The following is a 20610-nucleotide window of genomic DNA, read 5'->3' as shown; positions in this document are numbered from 1 at the left end:
GCAGTTCACAAAAAAAACAAAAACAGTCAAGCACGGTGACAGCAACATAATGATTTCAGGATGTTAAAGTTATGGATTGGTCAAGCCAGTCACCCGACCTAAACCCCATTGAAAATCTTTTGGGGAGATTTAAAGAAGGGAATAAGAAGAACTTATGGCAAACAAAGACCTATGGTATTCCACTCCGACAGAAACTTGCAGTAGGTTTTTCAATTTTATGCCAATTCGAATATAATGGATACAGTGGTTAGCAGAGAACTGCACCGGTTGAGTGTAAAACATTCATACGCTTCGCTTGAACAAAAAAACAGGCCTTTGCGTTCAAACGATCGAACTTGTTCAAATAAGTTATTGTCACTGTTTATTTCAGCTCAATCAAATCATGTGCTGCGTTTTAGCTCTCCGATGTTATCACCAATCGTCTTCATAGCAGCCGTTTCGGGTATTTGCTCGTGCGGCTGTACATTCATTTTTTTGAGCAAGAATAAAGGGCTATAGAGCCAAATGAGCCGGTTTGAACACGTATGATCCCGCATGAGTTTTTGCATGTAACGATAGCAAAGTAAAAGCAAAATTTTAAAGCAAAATCACTATATTTTCATATTTGTTTTTTTCTTAAAACTTGTAATAATCGCTGCTTTTTGTTCAATGATTAGATTTGAGCCGAAGACATTAGATCATACGTGTTGACTGAGCTGGACTACGCGTTCGCCTGCATGAGCTGACTGCACTTGACCAAATATTTTGGTTCAATTGACTGAATGTGAGCAAGAAATTTAGCGCATGAACAACTCAAGAAAACAGTGAGCCATGCAGGTCTCTGGTGGTTAGTGAATATCTGTTATTATTCATTTTAAAAACTTAATTTTCCGTATGACCAACCCCCACGTTCATTTATTGTAATAAACTCCCTATTTTCATGACCATATGTGTATGTGACATTGGGGCAGCGCCTAATATGCGATAAATTTATATAACAACATACAGTTTGAAGTTTCGCAATGAAATTATGGAAACAATCAATGAATATAAATATCTTGGTGTATTGATTAACTACATACTGTCTTACACCGCTTGCCGACTCTAAAACAACAATAAATGCTACATGGCTAAAATATATACATAAATAACCCTCAAATTATCATTTCTAAAGAACTAAAAATTTTTGAAGCGTGCTCAAAATCGATTATGTTTTTTGGTGCACAGTTTTGGGGTGTAAATAAATATGAGCCGGTACAGAGACTTTTGCGTTTCTTTATTAAAAAAACTGATTTGTTTGATTGCAAACACACCGAATTACATCATCCACATTGAAATCTTATATTATATATAATATGTATTATGATTTGTACTGTTTTCGCTGCCAAATGAGAGACTTAGCATATCCTTGCTAAAGAGACTGTGTACTCTGGGTTAAAAAATAGAAAGATTTATAGCAAACTTTGAATATGGAGCCTCTAAATGTCTTCTCTCCTACTTCCTTGAGGTCCGTTTATAGAAAAACTAAATGTCAAAGAATTTTCGGTATTTTTAAACTCAGCGAAAAATCTACATCTTACGTTTCGTATCCTGCTTTGTGACTTACAAAAATCAACTATTTCAGTGACGACGTGTGTCTGCATATGCTATAAGTTCGATCTTTCGAGCAAGCGGAGGATAAGGTATTTTAAAAAAGCAACTTCTACCGCTTGTCCAGTTTGTAATTTCGGTGACCCAGAAAATATTCAACACGTCATTGGTACCTGTATTGTCTATACAACTTTTCGTGGTGAACATTTTGGTGAAAAGACATTGGATCTCTTAAATATAAACAAGATCTTAATCTGCTTGTTATTTGTTGCGTACATTATATTTTTATTTTAGGATTAGCTTTTGAATAAGCAATGTTGAAAAACAAAAAAAAAACAAAAACAAAAAAAAAAATGTGCCAAAATAATCATTTTATTTATTATGCCCCCAACTGACAACTTATTATAATTTTTTAATTTTATTTATATAAAAAATATCAACCACCAACGTACATATCGATGGTTTTCGAGAAAAGTGGCATAATTCAAAAATACAAAATACTGATACCTGACAAAACGACACTAACGCCATCTCTCAGAATTGCTTCAAGATTCGCTTATGACGCTTTTCCACATAAAATATATAAACTCTGTAGTTGATTTTTGATTTTAACGGCAAAACTCCGAATTTGAGTTAATTTTGAGTTGTGTCGCTTTTCTCAAATATACCATCGATATATTAAATACGTTGCACCAAATTGTCAAATGTCATGCACTATAACACACACTATGCCTCAGACTTTCCATCGATGATGACAAAATTGTGGAACAATAACAAAACAAAGTATAATAAATGAGTATACGAAAACCAATACTACAACAATAACGAAACGTACGAAAAGTACATGTAAACATAAAACACTGAAGAGCTGATAAGAAACAAAATTTTTTTGTAAAAGCCGGTGGCTGCTTATCTACATAACAATAACACATACATAAATATTTTAATACTACTAAAACCTTCAATGAAAACCTAATATGTTGAAGGTGAACTTTTGCGAGGAACAAAAAGTAAAATTAATAAGAAAACATGATTCACTTAAATCAATTAGTTCCAATTAAATGCATAATTTTTATATCAACTTTAAAATAATTTGTACTATCTCATAGTTTCAGTTGCATTTTGTTTTTTCGCATTTTATGTATGTAGGTATATACTCGTACATATGTACATATAACATTTTGTTGAGCTATCAAACGCATACATACATGCAAAAATATATATGCAGTACTTACATGACTCGAACGGCTGCGCACAATATCAGGTGTTTGCGGCTCATCGAGTAGCACGGATGGTGACTCGGCAATGCCCAAGCCCCGTCGATAGCGCGTAAGCGCTTCCAGCACCTCATCGGTGGCGCGATCAGAGATTGACGCCGCCAAGGATTGTTCAATTTCACTGCAAGATATGTGAACTGATTTAAGTAAAGTAAAATAATTGTGCACTTCAAAGAAAGAAGAATTGGTAATACAAAGAAATCGTTTCAATAATAAAAAATATGCAAACGTAATCACTTTTTCAATGCCTTCCTATCACTATGTGCTTCCTCAGCATCTTCTGAGGGCGCACTAGCTACACTCAGTTGTAGTGTATCTTGTTCGGGTAAAGCGGTTGTTTTCAATAATCTCACGCTGGCGTGATCATAACGCACTTTATAAAAATCCTCATCATCTTCCTCCTCTACTTCCTCTTTAAGTGTTTTATTTGGTATTTTACTACCAACCCCACGCCCACTGCAACAACACCATCCACACCAATCGAGACCCATTGTTGTTTTTGTTGTTGATATCGTGTTGTACTTTCACTTCGGATTCTTAAGAAGTCTATTTGACCGAATCGCAGAAACTAATCACAAACAAATCAAAGGCAGTGTTCGCATTCAATACGAAACTTGTACCACTGGACCCTAACAGCTGTTTTAATTGCTTCAGCAACTACTATTCATCCGTTTACTTTTAATTATTCTTGTTGATCTGGCGCGCGTTGTAGGAGTACTGAGCTAACAACGCTTAGCTTCGTGCGCAACAACAGTGACAGCTGCCCAGACTTGAGCAAATCTGCACTATACTCCCCACATTCAGCTAGAACTCTGCGAAGTTTTGTTTGCTGTTTTCTTCTTAGTTGTTGTTGTTATGCACAGACTCAATTTTGCTTAATAATTTCTACAGTCAGTTATTTGCAATACGGCAAGAAATTGAATCTGAGCATAGAGGCGAACGAGTTCATCGTATAGTTGTGATTTTTTTATATTTTTTCACATTTTATGATTTCATTTTTGTGTTTCTGTTTTACTCGTTCTCTGGCCCATACAACCGCTAATTATTAATCTTATCTATGAGCAAGCATGAATGTGTCTATTGTATCGCAGGCGATTCTAGGTGAGGGCAAGCGGGCAAGTGAAATAGTGGAATGGTATGAACAAAATAAAAATGAAAAATAAAATAAAAGTAAAAATTAAACAAATAGAAATTTGCGAAACATGATAACAAATAACTCTAAAATTTTTTTGGATTACTGGAATTATTGAGAAAAGCTTGAGAGGTTGATAAAGCATAAGACATGAAAGCGGAAAGGGGGCAATTAGATATTGAAGACTTATTAAAAAAAAATTTGATAAAACTGAGTACAAATTATTTCATTATCTTTATTCTTTCAGAATTCCACTGTTCTCCCCATCACAGCTGTGCTTGCTAAAAAAGCAAAAAATCGATCTACTATCATTTTAGCAATAAATACGGCATTCAAACACACACACACACACCCGTTTCCAATAGCAGAGCGCATCTCAAAATACGAAGCTTTTTAATCAAAAAGCTCAGCGCAATTCACGCAATATTGCGCGTTACTCTCTCTCTCTCTCTCTTTCTCTCTATATCGCACATTCAAAGTCATATTCTGCGCACGCGAGCTTTCAACTCACCCCACTTTGTTCATGATCTCACTACCGGCATTATTCAGCAAGCAACTCTGTAGAAAATCTTCTGGTATTTGTAGTCGTTCACTTAGCGCTTTACGTAAATCTTGCACGACTATTTGACTGCCCAATGTTTTAGGACACTGTTCCACGGCAGTGCGCAACATCGTTTCCAACGTCTCTTCGAGATAACCCTGTATGGTGTAACTGAGATCACTGGCGATACGCGTCAGTTTTATTTCCACCGGATGTGATTCGCAACGTACTGCCTCTTGCAATTTCGGCATCAGCTGTTTGCAATTTTCTGCATCGTCAATAAGTCGTTGAACTGCCGATGAATCACTACCCTTTGCCACCGAGATGTTATCCTGCGTTTCGGCTACCAGTTTATCCACCAGTTGATGTGTTGATGATAGCATGAAACCATGTTGTAGGCGGAAACCTTGCCCATTAGTTCGTTTTAGGCCATTGCAATTGCGTTGCAATAGCTCCTGCATTTTACGCATAATCGCATCAGTTTTTTCTGGATGATTTTTCATATGTGGCGTAATATCAAACACTGGATATTGTATTGTACGCATGCTATGATTGTTTTCTAAAGCATAGACTATATCAGCATAACCTTGTAGTGTTATATTATTTTTATCCATGTAAATTGTGCGCAGTTTATTGTTGATTTGTAAAGCTTTGGCGAGCAAGCGCGCACCAACGTCACCCATATAATTCCCACTAATGTCTGCAAATGGAGAAAAATTATTCATTAGAAATTATTAGAATTATTCTGAGAAACTGATATTTTCACAAATATTGCATATACTAAATGGCATATATTATATAAATGATTCCATGGATCATCATATGAAAGAATCGAAAATCAATGTCGAGAAGGCGGATATTTATTTATTTTATTTTTATTTTTTATTTTTTAAAAGCTTAAATAATAACAATATATATATATATATAATTGGCGCGTACACCCTTTTTTGGGTGTTTGGCCGAGCTCCTCCTCCTATTTGTGGTGTGCGTCTTGATGTTGCTCCACAAAATGGAGGGGCCTACAGTTTCAAGCCGACTCCGAACGGCAAATATTTTTTATGAGGAGCTTTTTCATGGCAGAAATACACTCGGAGGTTTGCCATTGCCTGCCGAGGGGCGACCGCTATTAGAAAATGTTTTTTTTTTTATTAATTTTGGTTTCACCGAGATTCGAACCAACGTTCTATCTGTGAATTCCGAATGGTAATCACGCCCCAACCCATTCGGATACGGCGGCCGCATTGCTAAATAAACAAAAAGATAACGGACGGATATTTAAAATCCAGAATATTATTTCAATTCATTAAAATAAAGTCAAATTGAAAATTCAATTTTTTTGACTGATTTTGACTCGAAAGAAATAAAGACATTAAATGGAAGTTCTTTTGAATATTGAAGATCAAATTCCTGAGCATATTTTGATTTAGAATGATCTGCATAATAAAATTAAATTGGCCCACTCTAATTGTATAATATTGTATAAATTAACTGATATTAAATAAGTTGTATGTATTTACATGTTACACACCTAATTTCTGCAGACTTTGATTGCTACCAAGTGCATTAATGAAATCGTGTATATCGTTTTTCAATTTATTTTCCGAGATCACCAATTCCGCCAGTGGAAAATCGTCTTTTTGTATCAGATTCACTAACGCATCCATAACAGTGGGAATATGTTTCAATTTCATGCCTGTCAAACTTCGTGTCATGTAAAGGGTGCGTATTGAAGGGTTCTTCGAAATCGCTGTTAAAACGGGAGCTAATTCGGCATCCAAATCTGTGTGGGAGATACGGATATTTCATCAATAAAAAAAATATTAGTGACAAATAAATATATTATAGGTATGGAACTAAATGTATGTATGAGGTAAATGCAAAAACCTTGGAACAATAAACCAAATTGAAATGAAAGATGTATGTATAAGTATATATGTACATAAAAAGGCATATAAAAGGATTTTTTGTTTTTGTAAAGACATGCAAATGCTTGTTTCCAATATAGACTACCCAAAATTATTCGACAATATTTTGTTGCAAGCAGAAAAAATTTAAAAATTTTTAATATTAATCAAGTGAAATACTAATTTATCATATATATGTTTTTAAGGCATTGTTTTCGTCGAGGTAGTGGGAAACTTACTATTGTCACTTATGTCTAAACTTTGTAGAACCCGTACACCATGTATACATGACTCCAAAACGTGCGCGCCCTGTGCTCCTAATGTGTTGCTACTTAAATCTAAGTACAGCCCAGCTGTGGACTCGTTGCATGCCAAGCCAAGTAGCAAATTTCTGAAAAAGAAAAGAAAAAATTAAAATATATATTTATTGAATATTTAACGAAAATAATTATACTAATTATATAATTATATATAGTGGATACCAAAAAAATATTTAGCAGGCATAAACGAATGTTAAAAAATTCCAAAAAAAAAATTTCAAAAAATATTTCAGATTAAGTTTAAATAGTAGGTAATGCTGGCAAAAGCCAGAAGTACATACAGTCTAAAACAACGTCAACTTCTAAGACGGCTAAAAAAATAAAAACTAAGAAGCTAAGTGCTTTATAACGAATTATTCACACTTTCTTATTCTGCTTAGCTTCACAGTCCGTAGTGGAGCATATCTTCGGCACGCGCAGTACGTGCCCCATCCATATTCTCCTCTTTGATTTCATTGTTATAGCGAATAGCTATCGGTGTCTTGTGTTGTTTTAACCGGACCATATATGTAAATATGACTTGGAATGGGTTTGAGAGGCTCCCTTGCACCAGGACCTTACTTGTTGTGTTCGACAATGTACAGAGAATCAAATTAATTAACTTCAAAGGTTATTCAATATTATTCCCAACTATTCGTTCAATATAAAAGCAGAACTGGAGTAAAAATTCACTATTTTTTGCAATTATTTTTAAGGCTGGTATTGCTTCTTTACATTGCCTCAATTAATTTCATTTTATTTTTAACGGAACGTCAACAACTGTTTTACAAGTATATACACCAACCTAAGAGTTTAACAAGTATTTCGGAAATCAAAAATACAGTGGCCGACATAACTATGCATACCATACCTAAGGGAAAATTCAAACACAAATATTTTTTTCCATTATATCAATTAAATTTCGATTAACTTATTAATTTATTTATAATATAGTAACATTAAAAAAACACAAATCAAAATATTTCAATTCCAAAAACAAAATATTATTTTCATATTTTTTTTATAAATGCCCAGAAAATTGTAGCGACAAAATTTATATACTACTTATAATAGTAAAAGTAATAACGTTATGCAAATGACTCAATACTTAGTGTTGCCGCCTTTTGGTTGTAATTAATGGAATACTGTGAACTAATCTCTTAAGAAGCTCTTCAGGTATTTTATTCCAGGTCTCTTGCAGTTTCTGAAAAAATTCTGCTTTCTTTGAGCGGCAACTTGATCGATCGATTTTTTCGTCTAAATATTGCCGTAAGTGCTCGATAGGATTTAAGACGGGGCTTTGAGCGGGCCATTCTAAAAGCTCTATTGAGTTTTGTCTAAAGTATTCCTTTGCCACGCGACTGGTATGTTTGGGGTCGTTGTCTTGTTGATAGATGAAATTGTGTACAAGACCCATTATTCGTGCCGAGGGCTCTAAGAATGTGCTTAGCATATTGACGTAAAACTCCCCAGTCATTTTTCCGTCAATATGTACCAGATCTGATATACCGCTATAGGACAAACATCCCCAGATAAGCACACTTCCCCCGCCAAACTTAATTGTGCTTTGCATGCACTTTTAATAGAGCCTCTCATTACTTTTTCGCCACACCTTTTCTCTTCTTTTTGTGTTTTTAAACTCAAACTTACTCTCATCGCTCCATATAACCCTCTCCCAAAAACTCAATGGCATATTAATGTACTTTTTGGCAAATGCTAGTCGCGCTTTCATGTTTTTATTGCTGATGAAAGGTTTCCTGATCTTGCAATGACTAGAAAACCCCTCTTCACGAATTCTCCGCTGAATTGTTCGCTCGCTTACATTACTTTGAAGACTTTCTTTAATAAACCTTGCCGAAGTTGTAGGGCCTTTCTTAATTTCCCTTACCATTTGCGTGTCATCGCGAGAATTGGTTACCCTTGGCCGACCTGTTCTTGGAGCGCTCGCAAAGCCGCCATTTTTTTTTTGAAACTTTTTATAACTCTATGGATTGTTGAATTGCATCTACTATATTTTTTAGCAATTTGGCATACCCCATTCCATTTTTGTGGTTCGTAACAATTAGTTTTCTTAAACCAATGCTTATTTTCTTCGACTTAGGCATTACAATATGCTAAAAGTATATTTGTTGTAAAATACAAGGTAAAATAAACACCAAAAGATTGTTTCCATTACCTTTTCACTACGAATTTGGGAAATATTTAAAACGAAGGACAACACACGCGGATATTTTAGTGGTATGCACACTTTTGTCGAATCCGAAAAGCAACTGAGACGCAATTAGTGAAAATTGTTCTGCCATGTGAAAAGATAACGGCACATTTTTAACGGCGCTGGTTTGCTAGCTCATACTTAGAAAAATAATGTGTACAATCTTAAATTCGAGGAGCAGCTTCCGGACTTATTTCCATAACAAAATATTTTTTCAAGGGGTATTCATAGTTATGTCGGCCACTGTATATAAGTTTACCGTCATGAAAAAGTTAGAGGTTAGTTAAGAAAAGACTCGTAAATAATATTATTTTTTTTTTGTAATATGTATCCCTAGTATACCACGATGGGTAAATTTAATCTTGAGGGCAACCATCTAACCTAACCTTGCATATCCCTAGAAGAATCTCATCTGGGAGTTTCCACTACTTCCTACTATTTATTGCCTGACATTCTAGAGATTGAAAAAAAGTTCTTATTTTTTTAGTTTGCTTTTTCTAACTTACTTGAGCGCCTCCATTGGCAGTTTACAACCGGCAATATTTAAATGCTTTAAACTTAATGTACTGGTAAAGAATTGTTTGAATGATGGCGGTATCTCTTTGCCTTTCTTTGTGCTGAAGGAGTTATGTGAAACATTTAAATGGGCTAAATGCGTTGCACAACCGCGTAAAAGGGCACCAAATAACTACAAATGCAGAGGATATGAAGTTAATATTAATTAATTAATTAATAGATAGAAAGTTAAGGAAAAAACCATTTTAGAAACATCCTTATACTTACATTCTCCAAGGTTATATCAGTCGATGAGAGATCCAAATGTTCCAAAACATTAGGCTGTGCCAGAAAATTATGTAAATTCTGCAAATAAATTGAATTAATAAAATATATTTCACCTTTCAGGACAGTGAAAACTACGCCACTTCTCCAACTTACTGTTATATCATCCTTGAGACTATTGCCACTTAAATCTAAATACGTGAGCGAATTGGAAATACTTTGATTCAGCGATAACGAATGTGACATCTGATTCACGCCCTTCGATGTGAGACCACAATGTGCGAGCGCCAACTTGCACAGACCTTTCGATACTTTGGCAATGGGACCGGCCAGGTGAATAGCACCTAAGAGAAGGAAAAAAAATAGTTAGAAACTGGAATTTTTTTATAAAGTATCAACAATTTTTGAAGCGAGAAAAGCAGTAACGACATGTAGCGATATGATTTAGAATAAATATAAAAGTAGAAATGCAATGATTAGAGATTTTGATATACATGTATTATATATTATACCCAACGCATTTATGCCAATTAATGGAAGTATAGCAACATATTTTAAAATTAATTTCTTTACATGCTCTGAATAGGAAATTAAATAAAGTTTGTCCTTGTGGTTAATTGTAACGGCCTAACGAAATCAAGACATAAATATGCATACATGGATAAAGACCGTTAGGTATGTGCATACATATAAATATGCATGCATGTGCAGGTATCAACCCACGTTTGTCGATTAAAATCAGCACAATCATTTTCATTGCAATATCTCGTTGCTCCGTTTTAAGAATGTTCAACATTTTAAATGCTTTTGTTTTTATTTCAATTATTATTTTATACTTCTTAGATTTGAGTGTGTGTGGAAGCGATACAATCAGGCTCGAAATAGAGAGTTATTACATCTACATATCAAAAAAATACTATATAACAATGCAATTGCGAATTTATTTTCATATAAAAATATAATAGGACTATGAATAAGTTCGTGCGGTTTTTTTGCGAAATTTGAAACTTTATTGACGTAAAATGGTTACAAATTTAATATTCAAAATATTGTCCATCGCTTACTACTACTTTTCCCCATCTTTCTGGCAATTCACGGATTCCCTTTGTGAAAAATTCGGTCGGTTTTGCCGCAATCCACGAATCGATCCATTTTTTGACTTCATCGTAATTACGGAAGTGCTGGTCAGCCAGGCCATGTTGCATCGATCGGAAGAGATAGTAATCGGATGGCGCAAGGTCTGGACTATACGGCGGGTGGGGTAGGACATCCCATTTGAGCGTTTCTAAGTATGTTTTGACCACTTGTGCAACATGTGGCCGAGCATTGTCATGTTGCAAAATAACTTTGTCGTGTCTATCGGCGTATTGCGGCCGTTTTTCTCGCAGTGCTCGGCTCAAACGCATCAATTGTCGTCGGTAGACATCCCCCGTAATCGTTTCATTCGGTTTCAGTAGCTCATAATACACAACACCCAGCTGGTCCCACCAGATACACAGCATAACCTTCAGGCCATGAATATTCTGCGCCGACGTCGATGTTGAAGCATGGCCAGGGTATCCATACGTTGCCCGACGTTTTGGATTGTCGTAATGGACCCACTTTTCATCGCCAGTCACAATTCGATGCAAAAAACCCTTTCTTTTGTGCCGTTGAAGCAGTTGTTCGCATGCCATAAAACGGCGTTCAACGTCTCTTGGCTTCAATTCATACGGCACCCAATGGCCTACCTTTCGGATCATTCCCATGGCTTTTAAACGTTTGGAAATGGTTGATTGATCAACTCCCAAAGTTTTTGCAACCTCTTCTTGCGTTTGAGCCGGATCTTGATCGAGCAATTCCTCCAATTCGGTATCCATGAACTTTGGCGGCGCACCCTCGCGTTCTTCGTCTTCCAAGCCAAAATCACCACTTTTAAAGCGTGCAAACCACTTCTGGCACGTTCGCTCAGATAGAGCATGCTCACCATAAACTTCCACCAAGATACGATGACTTTCGGCTGCTTTTTTCTTCATATTAAAATAATGAAGAAGAATTCCCCGCAAAAACACATTATTTGGCACGAAATTCGACATTTTCAAGTGTGGTAAAAATATTGTTGTTTACGCTTCAAATAAAAACTTATACTGACGTTTGTGCCTTACGACAGTAGCTCTCCAATGAATGTTTGGAAATGTGGATCGATGGAATAATAATCAAGTTACGCCATCTGTTGTAAAACCGCACGAACTTATAAATAGACCTATTATTATCCTGGGAAAAAGGAAACCCGTTATTTTCTCGGTAAATGGCTGTAGTGATCGATAGCTCGTAAAGTATCGTTCAAACAACTTAAAGTTTATGCTCGTTGTGAAGGTGATATTTCACCCTAAACCAATTCTTTTGCTTTTTTTTGTTTGTTCCATTCAGTTGTAAGTTACAGGGTGTTAACAATAGAATTTAACAAAGAGAAACAAATTCGGTACATTTTAAAGTTTTTCTTTGCTAAAGGCGAAAATGCAAGCCAAGCGCTGAAATTGTGAATGATGTTTATGGTGCCGTTACTCTAACAACTAATTACGTGCAAGTTTGGTTTCGTCGATTCCGTTCAGGCATTTTGGATGTTAAAGAAAATTTCGATAAAATCACAGAAATAATCGAATTGGCCGGCATGTTAATAGTCGTAGCATCGCTCAGGAGCTAAAGACCATCCATAAAACAGTTTTAAAATATTTACGCAAACATTTTTCGCAAAAATAATGGTTATATTTTTCCCAAAACTAACATATTCAGAATATGAACCAATTCGGACCATATGAGCAGATTTTAGAAATATCTCGACCTCGGTGCCACCTAACGGATTCATGCTAATTTTGATCATACAGCAAGAACGAAAGCAAAAGTTGCGCAAAATTTCTCACATCACAGTGATCACAGTCATGACACACTGTCTTTTTTTAATATTGACATGACGTTCTCTATAACAGACATATAACATACCTCTTGTTACAGTTAATATTTGATAAATTTTAAAATAACAGAGCAGTGGTATTTTAACATATGCAAACTTTTAATTATGATATCTGTTGATTAATAATTGTACGAAAACGTGCGTTGAGTATATAAAATTCGGTGGTTTCGTCCGCTCTTAGACATGTCTCAATTTATTTGAAACAAAAAAATATTAATTTCAACTGAAAATGAGTCCATCAAGAAGCAAAAGGGATAATTAAGAATTTTCTACTGGCAGTCTTTAAGTAAGAGTTTTTCAAATTGAATTTACGACCTGTTTACATGAAAAAAGTTTGAATACTAATTTCTTATACTTGAAGTATTTACAACACTCTTATAAAAGCCAAGAAACGGAAACTACAAATACTGTCACTACTTTAAATTTTTCTTGAATTCAAAAAAATAATTGTATGCTCGTAAATTTAATTAACTTAAATTCTTAATTATGAATTCTAACCAAAGTACTAAGATTTCTAAGCAATCGAAATCAGCTTTAGAACATTTTTAACAAATAACATTTTTTACACAAAGCAATAAATCAAACCTTGCACAATTTTTCCAAGTAGGGCGCACAATGAGCTTGCTCCTACATTACAAAAGTGGAAGAGTGGTAATTTTAATTGGATTACAATGGATTTAAAGGGTAGTTGGTTAGATTATAGAGGATTTTTATGGTTGTACGTATAAAATGAAAGTATATCTGTGGCTATGTACAATTTTAAAGTTTGTCTTTTTTATTTTTTGCTAAGGGCACTATTGAATTGCATTTACAAACGCTTCTGTGTTGCGTGTTGGCAGCTGTTATTGGCCTAAATGCAAGTGAGTGAAAAAAAAATAATTTTCTCTTTGAATATTTGTGTACGTGTATGTGTGGGCGTGTATGTTTTGTTTGCTTCCGATGTCACAGTTGGCATACCTTTATCCTCTATTAAATTATGACTCAAATCGATCGTACGTATTGCGGGATTGTTGTTTGTAATCACAGATACAGCTAATTTATGCAAAAAATCCGATCTGTAGACGAAATAAAAACAATCTTAGAAAATCTTATAAAGTATATACTCCAACGTACAAATGTACAAAGTTTGGGCGTACCTTAAACCTAATGCTTCCAAATGCAGCTCTTCCAGCCACATTGAACGCTTGAGCACGTGTAGTATACGTTCTAAAGTCTCGGTAGAGAGGCGCATATGTGATGCTTTTAGACCGCGAAAAAATGTATTATATTCCAATGCGGACACAATGGCCATTAAGTCTCTGTGAGACAGATGTTGAAAATACGTACATATGCAATTACAAAATTCCGGTAGATAAAATATTTTTTCTTACTTTGGTTCCAAATGATCGAAATCACGTAAATTCAGCACGCGTGTATCATGCGACAAATAAATCGTATCAATATCCCATGCGACTTCCTCCCTGAAAGCAAAACAAAAAAATGGAATTCAATATACATACGAGTATACATATATATCCAATTTCACGAGCATTTCATTACACAAACCTGTAGGGCACCCCATGAAAATCACACATACAGGCATATTGTGTGCTAAAACCGCCACATGGGCTAACACTACGCGGATCTGTCGGACGAAACTCCTCGGAAAATACAACCTCCCGTTCAGGTGGTTGTATGTCGATCTGTCAAATAAAGAATAATAATAGCATCATGTTTTAGTATACGAGCAAATATATAAGTAGTATGTTTGCGAATAGCGAATACATGAGTTTTTGGAATCGAAAAAAAAAAACACAATTCATAGCGCAGCACTTTGCAACTTGGCACAACTTTGATAACATTATTCGCGTGTTACAAAGGCGCATCGATGTGTCGTGCCGGTACATATAAAGTTTTTGCTGTAAACTGATTGGATTTCCTGCTGCTGCCTGAAACTAGAGCGCCATTGAATTGTGGCAGATATAATTTCATACATTTCCCGCTAATGAGGCGCTGCTGCAGTGTTGGCAATGCATCCTAAGCGGAACGTGTGTGCAAAATCATTTGAACATACATACAAGTATAAATGACATATGTACGTACGCATGAGAGAAGAAAACATATGTATATCACGAGCATCAGTCCATCCTTAAATGGACGCTGGAAATATTAGCGAGTGAATGTGCTTATTTGAATGTACTTGGCGTCAACTTTAGAAAGCCAATATGGCACAGACTTGCATGAAACACAAATGTATACCCTCCTTATACTATAAAAGCAAACATAGGTACATTCATTTGTAAATACACTATGAAGGCATGTACAGTCAGCGTAAAAATAGTGTATACCACACATTCATAAGTTTGTTTAATTTGAATTTGTGTTTACAAAAATATTGTTCATATACCGCAAAGTTTCAAACTTTGTACAAAATTTATAAAAATTTAAGGGGTAACACCACTGTACACGCGTAAAATAAACACGATTTTTAAAGAATTTTTTTGTATAGAAGGAAAGGGAAAACAATCACTCTGATTTGGGAAGTTATTACTTATATACTAAAATACAAAATTACAAAGTTTGATCGAAAAATTTTACAAAATAGCGGCATTGGAGACATTTTTGTAATGTGGTTTCTCTTGAAGGAGCTCCGCGGCACGCAGCACAGAGGGTGTAAATTTTAATCTGGAACAAAGAAACATTTTTTTTCTTAAACTAGATAAGAATAGCTAGAGAAACACGTAGGGGATTTAAAAAATATTTATTTTTGTGGAATTAGCAAGCATTTGAAGGAAAAAACTCTATTTTGGACTAAAAAAACGGCACTTAAATAATTATAACAATAGTTTAAATTAATCTATCGAAAAACCCCTACGCTCTTCTCTTAAGAAGGTTATTATACAGACGTAGTGAAAAACCTGATTAAAAATATTTAAAATTGTTTGAGTTATGCTGCGTGCCAATTTCAGAAAACGTGTTTTGAGAAAAACGCGTTTAAAGTTTGGAAGTTTGGAGAAGTCGTTAGGTAGCAGTCACTAACGCTTGGTTAAAAGCTTAAAATATTTATGAAATAAACTTCAGTAACGTATACAACTTTTTGTTCTGTATTTTAAAAGGTTCAACGAATTTTTTAAGCTTATAAAAAAAAGTCAATTTTTTGAAATTTCTACAGTGGGTAACACCCCAATTTTTCAATCAGAATTTCTGCAACATTTTCGAGTATGCAGTATTGTAGTCCGTTGAATTTTGATATGATAAAGTGCAAGTTTCAGCGACTCCAAAATCGCGTTGATTTTTGACAATTTTTTCGGCTAACGGTGTTGGGTGCTTTCCTCACTATAACGAGTGCTCGATATACTTTAACTTATATTTGATGTATACTTTCTTTTGACGTTGACTATACATCACCCGCCATCGAGGCAGACAAACTTTACTTAGGCTAACCTTTTATTAAGTTTAACTTTGTTCCTCACAGTCACCTCTGCCCGCTGGTGCTATGCATTGCGCTTTAAACACACGTACTTACATACATGAAAAGTCTTTGAGCAAAAGCACTTGGTTGAAACTATTGGCAAGGTTTCTTAGGATCCCGAAGGTACAGCAGATATGTACATATGTATAGTATGTGTACTTCGAGTAGTTGTTGCAATTTACATTTTTTGGTAAAGTGTAGCAAAGTACCGCCCATTTGTACTTCAGACAGACAGATAAACTAAGAAGTCAAGAAACTTTCATTAAATAAATGCAGCTCGGGAGAAGCAGTAGCAGAAAATCTTAGACATTTTTTAACCGCTTCAAAACTTTATATTAAAGAAAATACTTGTTGTACGATTTATTAAATGTGCGCATTTGAATAATCTTAATAAAAACATAAAAATTATTTAATAGGACGTAAATAGCATGAAAGATATTATTAGTACTTTTGGTGCATGTAAAGTCGAGCATTATACCGTACAACACAAAAAACAAATACTCAATATATTTTTATAATTGGCGCTCACGAACTTTTGGGTGTTTGGCCGAGCTGCTCCTCCTTTTTGTGGCGTGCGTCTTGATGTTGTTCCACAAATGGAGGAACTTACAGTTTTAAGCCGACTCCGAACGGCAGATATCCTTTTTTGTTTTTTATGAGAAGATTTTTCATGTCAGAATACACTCGGAGGTTTGCCATTTCCTGTCGAGGGGCGATAGCTATTATAAACAACTTTTCCTTAATTTTGATGTTTCAGGGAGATTCGAACCTACGTTCTCCGAATGGTAGTTACGCACCAACTCATTCGGTTACGGCGGCCGACAATTCTATGTAAAAACATTGGTGAATATTTTTACAGAACATTTTAACTATTCAATAGATAGGTCTTTATGTACCCCTTTTGTAAGAATGGGCAAAAAATACTCATAACACGATACAACGGCCTAAAATGTACCATAAAACCATTTGTGACATCAGGCAAATGACCACCACGACCACGCTTACAGGAAAATATCCTTTTCATGAAATTTTCCATAACCGAATTGCAAAGTGGCTGATCTATGTCCTCGATATCCTCACGAATTCAATCTTTTAGGTCTTGAATCGACCCTGGGCTGTTGGCGTAGATCTTCTCTTTCACGTGGCCCCAAAGAAAAAAGTCACAAGGTGTTAAATCACTAGATCTCGGTGGCCAATTGTCCTCCTCTCCCACCGCTTCGATAGATAACACGGTCCGGAAACGTTTCCCGTAAAAGTTCAATGGTTTCGTTGCTTATGTGGCACGTAGCGCCGCCTTGATGAAAATAAACGTTGTCCAGATCAATGCCATCAAATTCCAACCATAAAAAATCGTTAATCATCTTTCGATAGCGCAATCCATTCACCAATAACACCTCTTATTGGGAAACCCTTATAAACAAATGTTATTTGCATCTGAAAATTAGTAAAAAACTGGAACAAAAAAAGATACTGCGATCGATCGAACTCTGAAAAAGCAGTTACAGAAGTGTTTGCTACCTTTCATCGTTCAGAAAATGATACTATAGTCTCAATAAATCATTTTCATTTGGCTAACTCCTGTTTTTTTTCGCCTGGAGTCAAAACAAAAATGATCAGTATTGCATGCAGACTTAGCCTTTCGTGTCGATTGGACGCGATGAGCGCCACTTTTAGGTTTATAATTATTACATGCAATAACATTAAAAAATCTGATTAACCGAAATCAGCCAACACTGCTTAACGGAAGAAAATCTAGCCGTTTTTAGCGCTAATAATTACTGGTGATGAAAAATTAGTAACACACTTACATACGTCAGCAATGTATGAAAAATATCGTAAACGAAACGACTGCGACTTTCCAAAGGGTAGCAAAGCCAACATTGGCGCATTGAAAGTTAATGTAATACGTTTTGTTGGATTGAGAGCTTTTATGATATTCACGAAAAATGAATGAGATTGAAGTTACTCATTTGCAGCGGTCAAAATTGATCAACATCAAGTTTCACCCTGGCAATGCCAGACCACCTACATCTCTGGTGAAGAGGTAGAGCCTGACGACTTGTTGCAGAAAAATTTTGATGCAGTCAAAATATACTCATAGTTCTAGCCGGCAAGGTTCTAGAGACTTATTACATTCCAAACCGGTTCAATGGAGTGAAGTTCTACACTTTGACTTTAGTCCTTGACTGGTTTTTCGCTCAGGAACAATTTTTACAGCGAAAAGGGTCATCATGTACATATCGTACCCTAAATACAAAAGGGTCACAACTCAAAATTTTCCACACTCGAGCTTGACTTGTTTACAGTAGCACAGAAAACAAACTATGTGACATATCACGCTGAAATTTGCCATGTAAGCTTATAACAGTCCTACCAAAAAACAAAAAATTTATTTTTGCCATATGTCATCCGCGGACCGTTTTTTTGATAACGTCTCGTTCATATTTGAACAGAAGATACATTTTGAGTTGTGACCCTTTTGTATTTAGGGTGCGATATGTGCAATATATTTGGTACGAAGTTCATTAAAACAAATAGAGAAAATTATTGTAACTTTGCTGTTTTTTTTTGTTGTTTTTATTTGCAACCAAAAACGTTTAACTTCAACAAAATGTCTCACTTGATTTAAGCTGCTGCATAATAAACTAATTAAATTCGACAAACGCCACTAATTGAATATGAATGTGTTGAGAAAAAAATATATAAAACAATTAATAGCTTACAATTTATGAACTCAGTAATTGTTTACTCAACCGCAAATTACTGTGTGCAGACTAAGCGCACTGATAGACAGAGCCCAACAAAGCCCATACTAACTAATGCCACCAAAGCATAACAAACACGAAAAACAAATGGTGGCATGAAGAAGCGGCAGCAAGCTCGCATGTTGCATGCTTGTAGATATTTTTTGTTGAGTATTACTGTTTACTATTATTATTATTTCTTCTTTTTAATTTATTAACGGTCATATTATGAGTGCATAACTATTCGAAGAGCAAAGACGCAGACAGCGAAAGGAAAATCTGACAAAGCAAAGCCGGCAAATGCACTCAAAATTAAGGCATCACCATGCAAAAAGCCAAGCCTCTTTTGTGGAGCCACTTAGCAATATGTGCGTGCATGTGTTGGTGCATGTTTTATGTACTCGTACAAACACTCGTATGTGTTTGCAGTAGCACCTTCGAGCCATTGTGCCTTTACGAAGTGGATTTTGTTTGCGTCTATTCTTGTATGTGTGCCCGTGTGACAGATTGTGTGTGTGTTTTGCTGCTTCAAAGCGCATTTTGTTTACCAACTACGCTTTTGTGCCTTTGCTTGCACTTTGCAGAACCCTCCGTCGGTAGTTGCTCTTCACCTCCTAGTTCTGCTCACACAATGTGGGTGTATTTGCTTGTAAAACAATTGCCAATTGTTTTCTTATGCGGTGTAAAATATCTCGTTGACAGCGCTCGTCTGCTTATCAGCCAAACAATGTGTCAGGAGCGTTTTGCAATTCATAAATTCTTTTATTGTAGCTAACAGCCACAGATGCCAAGTTATTAAAGCATCTTCAAAAGCATGCAATTTGTTTAAGGGAAGCTTCAGAAGAAGCATTGTGGTAAAATTTATTATGATAATGAGATGTGCGTGTTCTTGGAATGTTAAGTTTGAATGGTAGGTGGTGATGGGTGGGATGTAATTTGGTAGGAAGATTAGATAAAGTAAGTAATGTGGAAATTACGAGAACGGAGGGAGAACTACATAGTCGAAGTTATTTTGGTATCACGAGCTGTTGGCTCCACCCCAATACCCAATGCACTTTAGATATTCTTATGGAGACTAAGAGGCGATTAGTAGTCGTATTCTTAACAGTCATAAGATTAGCTAAGTTTTTTTAATAGTTATTCATCTGGATCAAGCCCATGCCGGGTATTCACAAAAGATTTGTTGAGTCACCTCATCGTTCGCCAGACATATCCCAGCAAACATTTTGAGCCACAAATGAGTCATTGAGCAGTCATAGCTTTGAGCGTTTTTCATTTGAGTTAGAAGTTGATCAGGTATGACCACACGGTCACAGGGGAACAACGGACGAATCGGAAGTGTTAGATGGGATGGGGAAACGAAATCTTAAACATGACTGGTCGTAAGAGCCGAACAAACAGCATTTGTCATAGCTAACTCTTTAACGTCTCTTTTACATTTTACAACGCTTGGCTTGTGAGTAGAGCCTGAGAGATCGGGACCAAACGTTTAGTTCGTTTTTGGTGTCTTACAATTGTAATTAGTAAAGACTAGGATACACAAAAACAGGAAATGGTATATGCATATGTACGTACACATGTGATCAAAATAATAGGTACATGTTGGAAGGTCTGACAGAAATCAAAGTTATTATTTATTAATGAATTCAGTACAAAAAAAGGTTATACTCGTTTATTATACATACTTTACCATAAGCAAAAACTTAAAATTTTTAGCACAATTCTGCAATGCTAAGAAAAAAAAACCAAAA

General features: G+C 35.5%; 1 protein-coding gene across 12 annotated transcripts in view; it reads right to left on the bottom strand.

The window, feature by feature from the left end:
• LOC128868100 (F-actin-uncapping protein LRRC16A) overlaps positions 1-20610 on the bottom strand; it is a 157771-nt gene that overhangs the window by 21120 nt on the left and 116041 nt on the right. For all 12 annotated transcript variants that reach the window (XR_008455062.1, XR_008455063.1, XM_054109840.1 and 9 more), the window contains 11 exons: positions 14210-14346; positions 14035-14124; positions 13801-13962; positions 13622-13719; positions 9871-10058; positions 9718-9795; positions 9441-9622; positions 6663-6814; positions 6048-6299; positions 4490-5219; positions 2805-2967 (listed from right to left, as the gene is read on the bottom strand). Coding sequence is in view for 10 of the 12 variants with exons in the window: in XM_054109840.1 (XP_053965815.1) it covers positions 2805-2967; positions 4490-5219; positions 6048-6299; positions 6663-6814; positions 9441-9622; positions 9718-9795; positions 9871-10058; positions 13622-13719; positions 13801-13962; positions 14035-14124; positions 14210-14346 (2232 nt within the window). In the remaining 2 variants the exon portion in view is untranslated. The remainder of the gene's footprint in view (positions 1-2804; positions 2968-4489; positions 5220-6047; positions 6300-6662; positions 6815-9440; positions 9623-9717; positions 9796-9870; positions 10059-13621; positions 13720-13800; positions 13963-14034; positions 14125-14209; positions 14347-20610) is intronic.

This window comes from Anastrepha ludens, chromosome 6 (assembly GCF_028408465.1).
Source record: "Anastrepha ludens isolate Willacy chromosome 6, idAnaLude1.1, whole genome shotgun sequence".
In the NCBI taxonomy this organism is placed as follows: Eukaryota; Metazoa; Arthropoda; class Insecta; order Diptera; family Tephritidae; genus Anastrepha; species Anastrepha ludens.
Note: the sequence above shows the minus strand (reverse complement) of the source record. Positions and strands in the feature narration are given on the sequence as shown.